Source organism: Eutrigla gurnardus (assembly GCF_963514095.1).
Source record: "Eutrigla gurnardus genome assembly, chromosome: 13".
Classification (NCBI taxonomy): Eukaryota; Metazoa; Chordata; class Actinopteri; order Perciformes; family Triglidae; genus Eutrigla; species Eutrigla gurnardus.
The window spans coordinates 16,897,418-16,911,173 of NC_139936.1; the positions used below are offsets into that span (position 1 = coordinate 16,897,418).

At 43.1% G+C, this 13,756-nt stretch overlaps 1 protein-coding gene across 1 annotated transcript in view; it reads left to right on the plus strand.

Moving 5' to 3' along the window:
- The window catches only part of LOC311023107 (zinc finger matrin-type protein 4-like), a 70,034-nt gene that overhangs the window by 22,566 nt on the left and 33,712 nt on the right, over positions 1 to 13,756 (plus strand). Inside the window, exon 3 of the mRNA XM_084024771.1 lies at positions 6,544 to 6,633. Within this exon, the coding sequence (XP_083880897.1) occupies positions 6,544 to 6,633 (90 nt within the window). The remainder of the gene's footprint in view (positions 1 to 6,543; positions 6,634 to 13,756) is intronic.

Here is a 13,756-nt window from a genome sequence, read left to right on the forward strand (position 1 = left end):
CTTCAAGCCGAGTGCTAAGAAGGAGGTAATTAAAATGCTTCCAAACATGTTGGCACGGAGAAAACGTGGCCTGATCTTCCTGTGTGAGCTGAAAATTGCACCGCTGAGATGTTTAGCCCTTTTTATTTCGTTCACCATAATGCAGCTGTGTTTACACAAGTTAATTATCAGCCTGTCTCACTGGGAAACGGTTGAGCGAAGGAGGGGTTATTAATGGAAAACAGTCCTGAGATATCAGTTGTTAGTCAGAGAGAGAGAGAGAGACAGAGAGAGACAGAGAGAGAGAGAGAGAGAGAGAGAGAGAGAGAGAGAGAGAGAGAGGTGAAACAGCCCAGAATCTTTCTGACAGATTAGCCGGCGATTAGCCGATGAAGCGTGTCAAATTTAAGGAGCGTGAGATGCAGTTCCAGTAAATTTGAATTCTATCACAGGTTCGGTATTACTCAGCTCATAATCCCAGAAGGATTTTAATTTATAAATATATAAATTATATTTAAAAGAGTGTTAAAAAAACTGGGAGCCTGGGGGTTCTTCAGTATCTTGGCTGTTCTGAGATTTTGGGATGTTGATGCAAGAATGAAGTTTGTTCCTGTAGAGAAACAAATTCAACTTTTATTTATGCTTTGATTGAAATGACTTGTATTGGTATGAGCCAGGTTTATTTCCAAAGTGGACAGGTTGACAGGTATCAGCATGACAAATGTGAGGCGACAGGGGAAATTATTAAAAAGGGGGGGTAATGTATTTGCATCTGTCATAAGGAGCAGTCAAGAGTGTTTCATGAAGCTTCATCTTGACTCATTTCCACTGTCATACTGGGATCACGGTGTAACAATTCATTTCTATCCCATTTTTTAACCCCACGTTGTGATTCATAAGTTGATGAATATTGATTGATATTGATTTTTACATACAGTCGATATAAATGACAAATGTTTGGGATGTTATAGTTTGTGGCTATATAGTGATTATTTTCCCCCAAAATGTTTTGACTTAACTGAACGTTTTAAGTTGTGTAGCTAATAATTATAAATGTACAGCAAAAGACACATAGAGGACATAAAGATGTGTAAAAATACTCAAGACCTAAGCAAGTTTCAGCACTAAAGTACCACTTACACGTAATGCAAAAGCCTGGTCTGCATTTGACACCCAATGGCTGATGAACAGTTAACATCAGTCATATAATGTAAATATTGTTGTAACAATATAGTTGTATTATTATTCCGTAGTTTAAATACCCTCTGCTCTTTCCCATGTTGTCATTTGGGAGCAAAACATGTCTTTGTTAAAAGTCGCAACAGGGTCAAGCAGTTTGAAGTTGTTGACTTGTTTGTGCTCGGAAAATATACGAGAAAAACAGTTTTTGGGAGAAAATGTTCCACAGGTGTGCGACTCTCATGGTATGAATTCACATGTGCAAATGTCGATACGATTTGAGAAGGTTTGACTGTCGTGTTTGTGGGAGAGAGAATACATTCTAAGACGTTCTGAGACTGAACCGATACAGTGTGACTATTTATTTTATACAAATACAAATCTCCCCGTCACACGTGCTCCAGAGTTTTACTCCAATAATACCTTCATAGGGCTGGAAGGGTTTCTACTTCTGCACGCTGACATGTTCAGTGGTTATCCATAAAAGTGACAGTGGAGCTGCATGGTGTCCGATTACTACCTTATAAAGCACCTCTCTGAAACCAGCTGTGGGGGTCTCGCTGAGAATCTCATTTGGACGACTTTGAGGAAGTGCACCGATCGCATAAACAGTAGGAAGGCGATAAAGCTCCGGTTTCTTAGCCTCCAGTACCTCCAGTACCTGCAGTACCTGCAGTACCTGCAGTACCTCCAGTACCTCCAATACCTGCAGTACCTCCAGTATCTGCAGTACCTTCAGTACCTGCAGTACCTCCAGTACCTCCAATACCTGCAGTACCTCCAGTATCTGCAGTACCTTCAGTACCTGCATTATCTGTAGTACCTCTCCTCCAGTACCTACAGTTCCTCCAGTACCTCCAGTACCTACAGTTCCTCCAGTACCTACAGTACCTGCAATCCCTCCAGTACCTCCAGTACCTGCAGTACCTGCATTACCTGCAGTACCTCCAGTACCTGCAGTACCTGCAGTACCTGCAATACCTCCAGTACCTACAATACCTGCAGTACCTCCAATACCTGCAGTACCTCCAGTACCTGCAGTACCTGCAATACCTTCAGTACCTCCAGTACCTCCAGTACCTGCAGTACCTGCATTACCTGCAGTACCTCCAGTACCTACAGTACCGCCAGTACCTGCAGTACCTACAGTAGGCCTACCTCCAGTACCTGCAATACCTGCATTACCTGCATACCTCCAGTACCTACAGTACCGCCAGTACCTGCAGTACCTCCAGTACCTGCATTACCTGCAGTACCTCCAGTACCTCCAGTACCGCCAGTACCTCCAGTACCTGCAGTACCTCCAGTACCTCCAGTACCTACAGTACCGCCAGTACCTGCAGTACCTGCAGTACCTCCAATTCCAAAAACAATCTCAGGGTGTTTGACTAGTTTCTAATAAAAGCCAACTTGCTTCTAATATTTAAAGAGTCCCATTTACCCGATACCTGCTTTTTTCCCAATCAGACTACGTGAGATCCGCCGACCCTAAAGATGCAGATTTTTATCCAGATACAGATTTATATTTATAAACCAATGGAGCATCTTGAATGCCTGATAGATTTCCTCTGCAAAAATAATACCGTGGTTAATTTCTCTGCTGTCTTTCTCCTAGTTTGATCATATAATCCCCATTTGGATGGGATTAACATTATAGAGGGAATACAAGATTCAAATTTCACACAGAGCTCATAAAAGCACAGCAGAAGGAAGAGCAGCTCTTTTTTGCAAAAAAACAAAAACACTATCACGCTCGGGTCAGGACAGTTATACCACATTACTTCCACCCGTCACTTTCTGCACACGGGCAGGGTGCCGCTCACCGAGCTGTGATTGCTTGACCCGATCTGACACAGTGATCATCTCAAGAGATACTTTGCAGTCTGATCTTGGCATTTTTCGGTCTTGTTTTGATATATGGATCCTGACTTTTGTAGTCTTTTTTTTGTAAATCCAGCTTAATCTTCCTGCTCTGTAATTGTTGTACGTTGCAGCTGGTGACAGGAACGCCAGCAGCGGTTCTTTGTACAAGAGAATGGACATTTTCACATTATTGAACACAATGTATGGTGCTTCCAAGTGCATATAATGATACTCATTATTTCCATCACATGAAATCACTGTTTCTAATGCGGTCCTGCTTCACATTCATACATTCATGCCAGGGAGCTCCAGTACAGCTCCACGACTGCCTCCTACACGTTATGCATATCACTGAAGATCAGTTGATTTATATATATATATGAGAAAGGTCAGTTTTTGCTATTTTCAACTACAACTGAGGCTAATGGCTTGTGGTTGTGGTTTCTGGGAGTGTTGGTCCTCTGAAGCACCCTGGCCCTGTGGAGGGGAACGTCTGAGAGAAAAGCCCACTGACTGGTTGTAATGCAGTAATGATCTCTCTTCAGCCCTGATTATGTCCCTTAGTAGTGTAGCTCTAATAAGAACACACCCCACAGTATTCCCCCTTAAATATAGTTTGTTTACATGCTCTGTTGGTGGTTATACTTTATAAAGTTGCAAGTCGTAATGCTGTCGTAATTTTGACAAGCATGATCAAAATACAAAAAAGGTACTGTATGTACTTTGTATGGTATCCATATTAGGTGTGTGCACCTTCACTATGTAGAATACAACCTACTGAACAAGCTCCCTGAACACCATGTGAGCTACTTTCAGAACGTACACAGAGAGCACAAACACATCTCAGTTTGTCTCCGCTTGTTTTGCAGTATTGAAAGATGCATGTTGGGTTCAAATTTGGTACAGAACAGTGGGACGAGGCGAGCGGGGACCAGCGGGGAGAAACTAGAGTTTGAGCTCCCGCATGATTGACATCAGCCTTACAAAAACACTTTCATCAAATTTTCACCTCTGGAACAAACTCAAAAAAACTTGTTTCCAGTAACTTCTTCTTCCTAAAGACAGAGACCACACCGGTTACACATCTCAACACCACACAGATGTCTGTTGTCAGTATTAGAGAGTAATAACTGTGTGCACTGTATTCAGAAACTCTAATGGCCAAAAAAAGCACATGTGTTTGACAGCCTGTTATCCTCTAGCCTCTGATTGGCTAATACGTGTTGGCTTCAGTGGGTTGGTTAGGGAATGAGGAGTGGGATTGGTTACTGGAGATACCACTTGTAGTTATGAATGCAGCTGGCCTGGTATGGCAATTAGCAAGTGATAATCACAGTTAAAATAATTATTAAATAAGCAGAAATACATGTGTGAATATGATAGATAGATGTTAGCTCAGTGCATAAAAAGGCTCTTTCGGGGGAACATAACAATAATGCATCTGGGCACCGGAAGCACATTGACACATTGACACATTGAAGCACACATTGACCGCAGGTATAAAAAAGAAACAGACATGATTTCAGGGGGTGAATTAAAGTCCAGCCTGCTTCAGCGGCCTCACAGGAAGTTGATGTTGAACTCCGATTGATTGTTCTGGCTTCATGTGTTCCATGTGGTGAATGTGGAAAAACATTTTTATTTCCTCAAAATGGCACAGGGACAGTTTCAACAGTACAAAGCCGATTCCCCCGAGGTTTGAAGAAGAAATTCTGTTATTTGTTGTCATTATTCCATCTATTTGGTGGGAAGTTGGAGAGAAACCCAATGCTCTTATTTCCCTTTTCTGTTCATACAGAGTTCGAAATTGAACCACTTAAATTTCCCATAAGACATAAAAGGACTGGTGTTTTATATAAAGGCAGAATATATGTTGTTTTGGGTAATTTGAGCCTCATATGTGATCATATTTTATATTTTTATATCAACAATGAAACCCACGGCAGATTTCATGACAAATGCTCAGCGTTAACTGCTGCGTATCTATCATGCTTTTTCAAGCTGGATCCTTTGTTTTGTCCTCCCAAAGAAATGATCGAGCTCACGTTGCGGTATCTCTGCCAAGAAACCAGACAGGCAAGACAAATGGATTGGTGCAGCCTCGCTCTCAACCCCGTTACGGGCGGGATGAGTTGGTCTGTGGTAACCCTTGTGAAGAGAAGCCGGCGGCGGTTCCTTCCGCCTGACAGAGCGACGCACCGGGCGACGGTCCTCCCTGCTACACGCCTCCCCAGATGTTATCTCGTAACCACAAACCCTCCCTCGTCCGTGGTGACGAGGTGACAATATCTCAACAGGCCTCTGCCTCCTCTCTTTCTGCATCGCCTCTCTTCACATCAGAAGCGTCGCCCCTCGCAGCAGAATCATTTTCCGATAAAGCTAATCTGTCCTTCCCAATCCCGTCTTCCTCCCAGATCGATGGGCTGCTGGGAAGAAGCTCGCAGTGAACCGAGCGCTAATTATCAATTCCAGGATCGGGGAGCGTCACCGCGTGCTTCATTCGACAGTCTCCGGCTATTTTTAACAGTGCGTCTACTCTGCACGAATGGAAGCAGAGTGTTATGATGCAGCCCGGTGCTCTGATAGCTCATTTTAACAGGGAGTTAACTTAATTGTGAAAGCGAGGGACTCAGAGTGTCATTAGTGGATGACTGTCATTATGTGATTATGCAGAGTGTTTGTCATAGATCACAAACACAACCGCAAGCTTAATAAGTTCAGTGACTCAAATTAGCTGAGGTGAAACCGTGCAGAAAGCGAGCCGCCGTCCCGGCACCCACCTGTCACTAGAAGTGCCCTTAATTATGCATAAGGTCTGCTGTAAAGTTCAGCATTTTAATATGGCCGTCTATGGGGATGTACTCGCTTTTGCAGCCAGTTAAGGAACTTCCGTTTTTTTGGCACGTCTGCATTGGCTTCATTTCATACCTTACATCTTTGAAAGTTATATGGCAGGCTTGTTAAGAACAGATGCTTAAGTATGCATCCACCAGATGTTGAGCCACATTATCACTCATTTTGGAGTTGTTGTCTTTTTCCGATGTTCACCAGCTCTATCTTCAGTCAGTTGCTGTCCTTTTGTTCACAAGAAATAAAAAAGGGCAACAAACAAATCAAAAACAGGAGGTATTTCATGAATTTTGCATCGGTCACAAAAACGGCAAATAACATGGTTTGCATCATCACATTAAATATAAAAAAATCAGGGAAACATCGTCCACCGACTCTGACTGTGTTGGAGCTCCGAGCGTCGTCGTCCTGCAGCCCGGCCATCAAGTGCACTACGCTCTCCACGCTTCCTTTCCCAATTTATGATTGTTTATCATACGCTCCACTGATAAACACTAAAAGATACAAAATTAAGACAAACGTATTGAAATGCATGGGAGCTAGGAGCAGCAGAAGTGATCCAAACTTTGATTAGTTTGATTTGTATAAATGCTCCGTAAAGTTCCTCAAAGAGGAGAGACATCATCATCCACTTTAATGATTTCATATCTTTTTCTCTTTTCTCTCCCTCAGAGTCGGAAACACGCCAACAAAGTGCGGCTGTATTACATGCTACATCCTGTGGATGGAGGCTGCCCCGCCAAGAAGCTCAGAACAGACAATGTAAGTCCACAACGTTCCCAGTGGGGGACACAATAATCACTGAGAAACATGCACACGCATCCGTCCACAGCTCGCCACTGTGGAAACCTTTATTGTCAACGGATTATCCAGCCAAACCTGAGATCTCATGGTGCTCGCTGATATCGTACAGCATGTTGGCGTCACAGTGAAAGGGACATTTTCACTCCAACTTCCTGTCGAGTGCTGTTAAAGGTTGTAACCCACCACTTCATATTCTGCCCTTTCTTTTCTCATCTCATTGTCTACCCCCCCCCCCCCCTCCCCCCATTAAACGCCTACTTTTCTACCTTTTGCTCTCCATTATTTTCCATCCTTTCCATCTATCCTCTTCACATTTCTATCCTTTTTATCCTACTTGCCTTTCCTTTCCACTTTCCATCATTTTCTTTTCTTCCGCCACTTTGAGATCATTTCCTCTCCACTACCTTTCTATCATCACCTTTCTTACCATACTTTTGTTTCCTGTCCTTCCTCTCTCCTTTCCCTTGGTTTTTCTACTCTCCTCCTCATTCATTTCAATTCTCCTTTCCCTTCATATTGTTTTTCCCTCCCTGTCTTTCTCAGCTCCTTTCCTCCTCTCTCACTTCATCTTCTTTCAATTCCTAATCCTGTCTCTTTTCTCCCCTCTCCTATTCATTTCTCCTTTAATCCCTTCATTGCCTCCTTTTATGTTCATTCATCATCCTTTTCAACCTTTCCACTGCTATATTTTTATTATCATTCTGTTCATTCCTTCTTCTTCTTCTTCTTCTCCTCATTTCTTCCCTCTATCTCTCCTTCCTTTTCTTCCTGTTTCTCTGATTTCATTTTTTGGCTTTTATCACTCACACTGAAACCATGTGGGATCAGAGTGATGAGACTAGGGAGGACACAGGGACTTTCATGAAATATATTATAGTTTTCCTCAATTATCGATTCCGTTCTCTTTGTCAGTTTCTTTGAGCACATAACTACGCGGACGGATTCACATCGAGGTACGGTACGACCGTATCAGACTCTGAGGGGCCACTGACCCCCGTCGGTATGACAACGGGTTGCTTGAAGGCACTTAGTAATATCACGTTGGAAGAACAAAAGGCCTGTATTGAGAATTATATTAAAAGGTGGCCCTCCAGTTCTGTAAAACACTTCCATTAAGTGAAGAGAAAACCAAATTAGCTGAGGTAGATATCCTTTATCCTTTAAGTAAAAGTTCAGGAGTTCTACTATAACTGCTCTCAATATTAAAGCTATGGTCTAACCTTTGAAAGGTTTGAAAAAAGCATCCGCCCCCCCCCCCCCACACACCCCTCCCCTCTGTGATCCTTAATCCTCCGAGATTGTATCGTTCCCCCCTCGCAGCCTCCCACCTCCCTCTTATTTTACGAAAATAGTTCACAGAAATGTGTTTCTGAAAACATTTTAGGCGAGAAATAAGCTCTGCAGTTGCTGAATCTGTCTTTATTTTAGATTGACAACACTCAGTTTGAAAGATTTATTTTTATTTATTTATTTATTTCGGGCATGTCAGTTAAATCATCATCATCACACATCTTTGTTCAAATAGTACAATACACATGGCCGAAAGGGAAAGCGGGAGAAGCCAAGGCTTATCTAGTCCCGCCCCCCATTACCCACAGGATAAAATCGTCTTCATAATATTATCTTATCTTTTGCATTTTTCATTTGACATAACATTTTCTTTTACTTGTGACATTTGACATAACATGTTACAGCAGTAGGGGGTACAGAGAGCTGAAGTCCAGTGCATACAGATTACGTGTGTGTCTGCACACGTGTCCATATTTGTTCGTCATGAGTGAACACCAGTCCACAGATTTTCGAGAGCTTGTGGGCGGCGGCGCCATCTCTGGAAACCTGCCGCTCCGCGCCGGCATTGCACGGCTTAGACAATGAATGGGAACATCCCCTCCGGTAAACTCAGGCAGGACGTTTAGTTTCCCGGTGTGTCCAGGACTTCTACAACATGTACAAAGCAGTCATAGTGTTCATTACGGCCATGAATGATGACACATTATCGGTGTAAATGCAGCGGGTGCCGGTCGGACTTCTCTCTCACCCCGACTGCAGTACGTTCCCGATCCCAAACTGCTTGGCGATCGCTCGCCACATGCTTAATTGACAAATCTTTCAAATCGTAGACCAGAGCTTTAAAGCTGTTTGTATTTTATTTGGGCTGTCAGGTAGAATGTGTGTCTGCTCTGTTCTCACTGTGTTACCAGCAGGGATATCTCAGTTGTTTCCCCAGAATCACTGTCTATACTGCAGCATCACTGAGAACAGGGAAAGGACTCTGGATGATCGTTTCACGCTCATCTGGTGTGACCTCGATGGTTTATTATCACCATCAGGCCTCGATGTGTCGGAGGACTGAGCTCAGTGTTTCTCTGTAATCCTGGGAAGTAAAGGTCTGGGAGCTGCTTTAATCTGGAAGAGTACGGCAACAATGTAAAGATGCACATTTGAAAGTCTTTGTGCAGATTGCTTGTTGCAGCAATGAGTTGCAGCAACGCAGGTTCATATCTATAAATATATATAAAAGACCGGTCTGCCATCCTCTTTGAGCTTCCACGTCTAATGATCACATGACTGCACCAGAGATGCTGAAATGATAATCACAAACCTCAAATACGTTTTTATTCCTGAACTATTTTCTTCATCACATACACAACACTGTGGTTTGACTTTTGAAACTTAAACAGCTTTAATGTTGCCAACCAAGATATGAAGGGTTGGATTACTTCAACAGGATCAAATTTCACATAATTAATAATTAACCTGTCTCACAACTCCCAGCTCACGATCATTAGTGATTCTGTTTCACAATGAAGCTACTTTTTAAAAATTCTACGTACAATAACGCGTCCCTGAGCGGTTTGGTGGATCAATCTGACATTTGGAGCGTATTGTGAGGGATTATTGCATAATCCACATAGTGAATCTGCATAATCAAAACTGGTAAAACACTGAATAAAGCAGCTTCACGTTCAAAATCTGTGCTTCTCCGACACAGGAGATACTGAAGGGGCTGCAAAAGTCTTTTTTCTTTTCCAAACATGAATTTGGGTCTTGTTCTGCACCGTCTCTTATTCAACCGATGAGAAAAATATTCAGCGGAGAAAATTGCAACATAAATTTGCGAGCGAGATAATAAGCTGCTGAGCTGCAGCACCTGAAACAGCATGTAGACGTAACTTCACTCTTCAATGCAGACAACAACACAGCGTTGCATTGTCCATTGATTGTTGTTGTTTGTTCCTCTGGGCTGCAACACAAAATTGCCCGTCGGGGATAATAAACATAAAGATACCTCGAACCACCGTCTGCAGGCAACAGGCAACAGGGTTTATTTGTTAACCTTTTCCTCTTTTTAATAATACAACACGATTCACAGTATATTATTAAAAAAAACACTGACATTATTGGACTACAAAAGAGGAAGTTCGACACCACCTCACTGTACAATGACAAATTCTGTGATCAAACCAAAACCAGCCTCACACATTGCTTCATCTTTTTTCTTTCTCCCCCCCGCCACCCCCGAGTGTCACAATAAATCTATGTCGGGTCTTCGGTCTGACCTTAGGCTCCTGATAAAAGGGCACGTAGCCTTTGTGGGCTCCACCGCGGAGCTGCGATGCAACCAGGCCGCGCTTCTAAGGTGGCACCGTCTAAAAATACACTCCGCAGCAGCAGCAGCAGCAGCACCGCCTCCAGAGACCGGGAGAGTGTGCACGGCCCGCCGCGGCCCGGCGTCTGGACCTGGTTGAGCTGATGGCATCTGACAACTGTACACGCTGCTGGTCATGCTAGTCCCTGAGATAACCTGCTCCCATGGGAGAGGAGAGCATCCATCGAGTGGTATGCTCTCAGGGTTTTGAAGGGGGATTTGATGGTAAAATAGCGTGTTTCTGATCATGGACTCTGGTTTAGGCTTCTAGTAATGAATCGGGGGAGGTTTTGACAGAGAATTGTAATCCTTTAGCGTAATATTCAGATATGCAGCGATGCTGAACAGAATTCCATTCGGGTGATATTTTCAAACCTGGGATACAAACACTGAATAAACCTGTACGGAGACTGCAGTTTGTCTGTTGAGTGGTTTCTAATTTGTTTTTGCAGTTCATTCACTTTTCTTTTTAAATATTTAGACAGCGGCTGAATTTCCACTAAGCATTTCATGCAAATTCTGAAATATGAGATTTGGATCGCTGTGTGAGATTTTCTGCTAAATGTTTGAACATTCACTCAAGGCGTAAGGGTTTCTGTTGATACTGGAAACGCATTATGAGGCATGTACTCTAATGATGAGTGTGTTACGATTAGTTTGTGGACAGGAAAATGATCTGAGGAATGCTCTACTGACAGTCCCTCAGCATCACTGCTTATTCATTGTAATATCATGCAAATTAGACCCCTGTTGGATGACTTTGATCAGACAAAGAGACGTGACCTCGGGTTTTGTTGTTGGCTTCTGTGCTGCGAGTTCTCACGGGGAAATGGAGCAGCGGACAAGAGGGATTTAAGTCAAATCTTTCACATGTAATTGAACTGCTAAAAAGTGGGCAGACTTAAAGGAATACTTCACCGGTGGAAACATGAATTTTGACCCAATCTGAAACCAACCAGCCGCGGCCAGCGGCGCGGACCGACCGGCATCGGTGGCATGTGTAACAACAAAACAAAAGTCTTGTGGTTACACGTGCATTAGTGTCTTTCCCAGAAAAATAACAGGAAACTTCAGGTTGAAGAAATATGCATTCCAATTGCATTATTTGTGCTTTCCTGGAGTCCATCCATAGTGCCTAACGGAGATCCTGAGCCCCAAATTGATGCCTATGCTTCCTTTCAAATTAAAATCAACAAATTAACTTGCAATCAGACATTCAACCTCAGAGAGCTTTGTGTTTGATGAAATCCCCCTTGCAGTGATGCAACATGATGCTATGCTGTTAATCAAGGAAACAATGCTCCACTTCGATTCGCTCCACGATTCGAGGAACCACTACAGCTCTGTTTCTGAACACGGGGAACATGTTTTTTTTCTCTCAGTATGTTATATGAAACCTATGACGAAAACGGCCATTAAATCTGCAGGCGGTTTGCTTAGATGGTACCTTAGATGCTCTGTAAGGCTGCATCCCCGGGGTTCAGCCCACTTCAACATGGAGATAACAACAGCACAGGGGGAGATTTCATCCTCCCACGCAGCTGCATAAGTAGGAGATGCAGCTGCTAATGATGACTCCAATCACGGCGTTGATTGGTTGAACGTGTCCCAGGGCAGGCGCTTTATGTACACGCGTGTTCATGCATGCTACACGATATTAAACCTTTGCGTAAGGAATACATGACATTTTCATACATGAGTTCTTGTAAATGGAGTAATTAGCGTCACACATTTCTTACCCTGTTCAAGTTTTCATTTTGAGGTGTTACCACGGCATCCACCAAAATGTTGGTTCAATTGGGTCATAAAAGAAGGAAGAGTGAACACGACGCTTCCCCTACCCCGAATTGAACAAAGCATTAAAACCCAGAACTGCTCCCGTGGAGCTGAAGACTAATGTTGGGCTTGGGTAGTGCTGTAAACCTTTTTTTGATCCCTTTCACAAGATGTTACAGCCATAGTCCCTCTGTTAAGCTGCACTCAGGCCCAGCTGTGATCCAAATGCTAACATCAGCATGCTAACATGCGCCAAATAACGCTGCATGTTGATGTTTAGCAGGTGATGTTTGCTGCGTTCGGCATCTCAGTGTAACATGTTAGCATGCTAAAAGTAGCCAATTAGCTAGCTAACAGAGCACGGCTGAGGACGATAGGAAGTTGATTCGTTTTTAGGGTATTTGATCATAAAACAAAGTATTAGAAGACTGAGTTTTGCCCTGATTATCGTTCAATATAATGTGTCAATTGCAACACTTCTGATCCTTTGAGGAATCCAATCCATGATTTATACATCATATTTTCCTACCATACAAACATTATATGTTGTGGTTGCTAATCAAAAACCAAGGTATGACTTTGTCAAACATAATTAATATCCATTGTACATGTCCATGTGTGCAGACTTGTACAGTTGTTCGGGTCCACCTGTCATTTTATCCATCTGACAGTCTCCATTAAATCAGGCCTGCGATGTGGCTCCCGCATCCTTATTCAGAGACTGAGCAGTCATACCGGAGACGGCACAGGTGTCCCGCGCTGCCTTGACTGAATGAGAAGTGACTGCAGTCTTATGCTTCGTTGCCTCAACCTCTCCGGGAGCGATAGCCAACAGATTGCAGACCTGGAGTACACACACTCGTAGCACGTATGCACGCTAAATCTGCAGCGTGGCCAGAGAACACCAGAAACAGAAAAGCCCTCTGGAGGTTATCGTTGTGAGGAAAATACATGGTGTGTGACCACAAAAAACTCACTTTAAACGCAATACTACCCACTCTGATAACAAAAATGGATAAATATTAGAGCGCTGAATTTGTACATCATTTTCTCGTGCAGGATTATACATAGAATATACAACATGCCAAATAAAAACATATCAAAGTAGTGAATTAATTGTGGTCTACAGATGGCTGAACCATGCAGAGACTATCCAGCCGTGCCATCCAGTACATGCACTCACACCATAATGCATGTGCATATTTGCATTAACCGTTCACCTCAGTTAAACAGCAGATGGAAGTACTATGTGTGCAAAACAAATTACACGGTCTGTCTCATCCTGAGTCTGAGCTTTCGAGTGTCATGCTAGGTTGCTGAACATAATGACAAAGAATAAAGATATGCACAGTTACAGTTTCCCCTCAATTGTTTACACGCTAATACTGGCTGTTTGGAGCTATGAATGCTAACGTAGAGAGAGAGGCATAGAACCAGGGAGCGTAGAGACCAGGGAAAACCCTAAACCTCTGAGTTTCGGACCTCTTTGTTTGACCATGTTGTAATGATGAGAGTACAAACCCAAGCAGGTAAGAACTCTACTCTCATTGCAGTATAAGTACTGCAGTTACACAGTTTAAATCTCCGCACAGATATATGACATGCATGCAGACTCTCTCGTGCACAAATCTGAATAAAAGCACCACAACTATTACA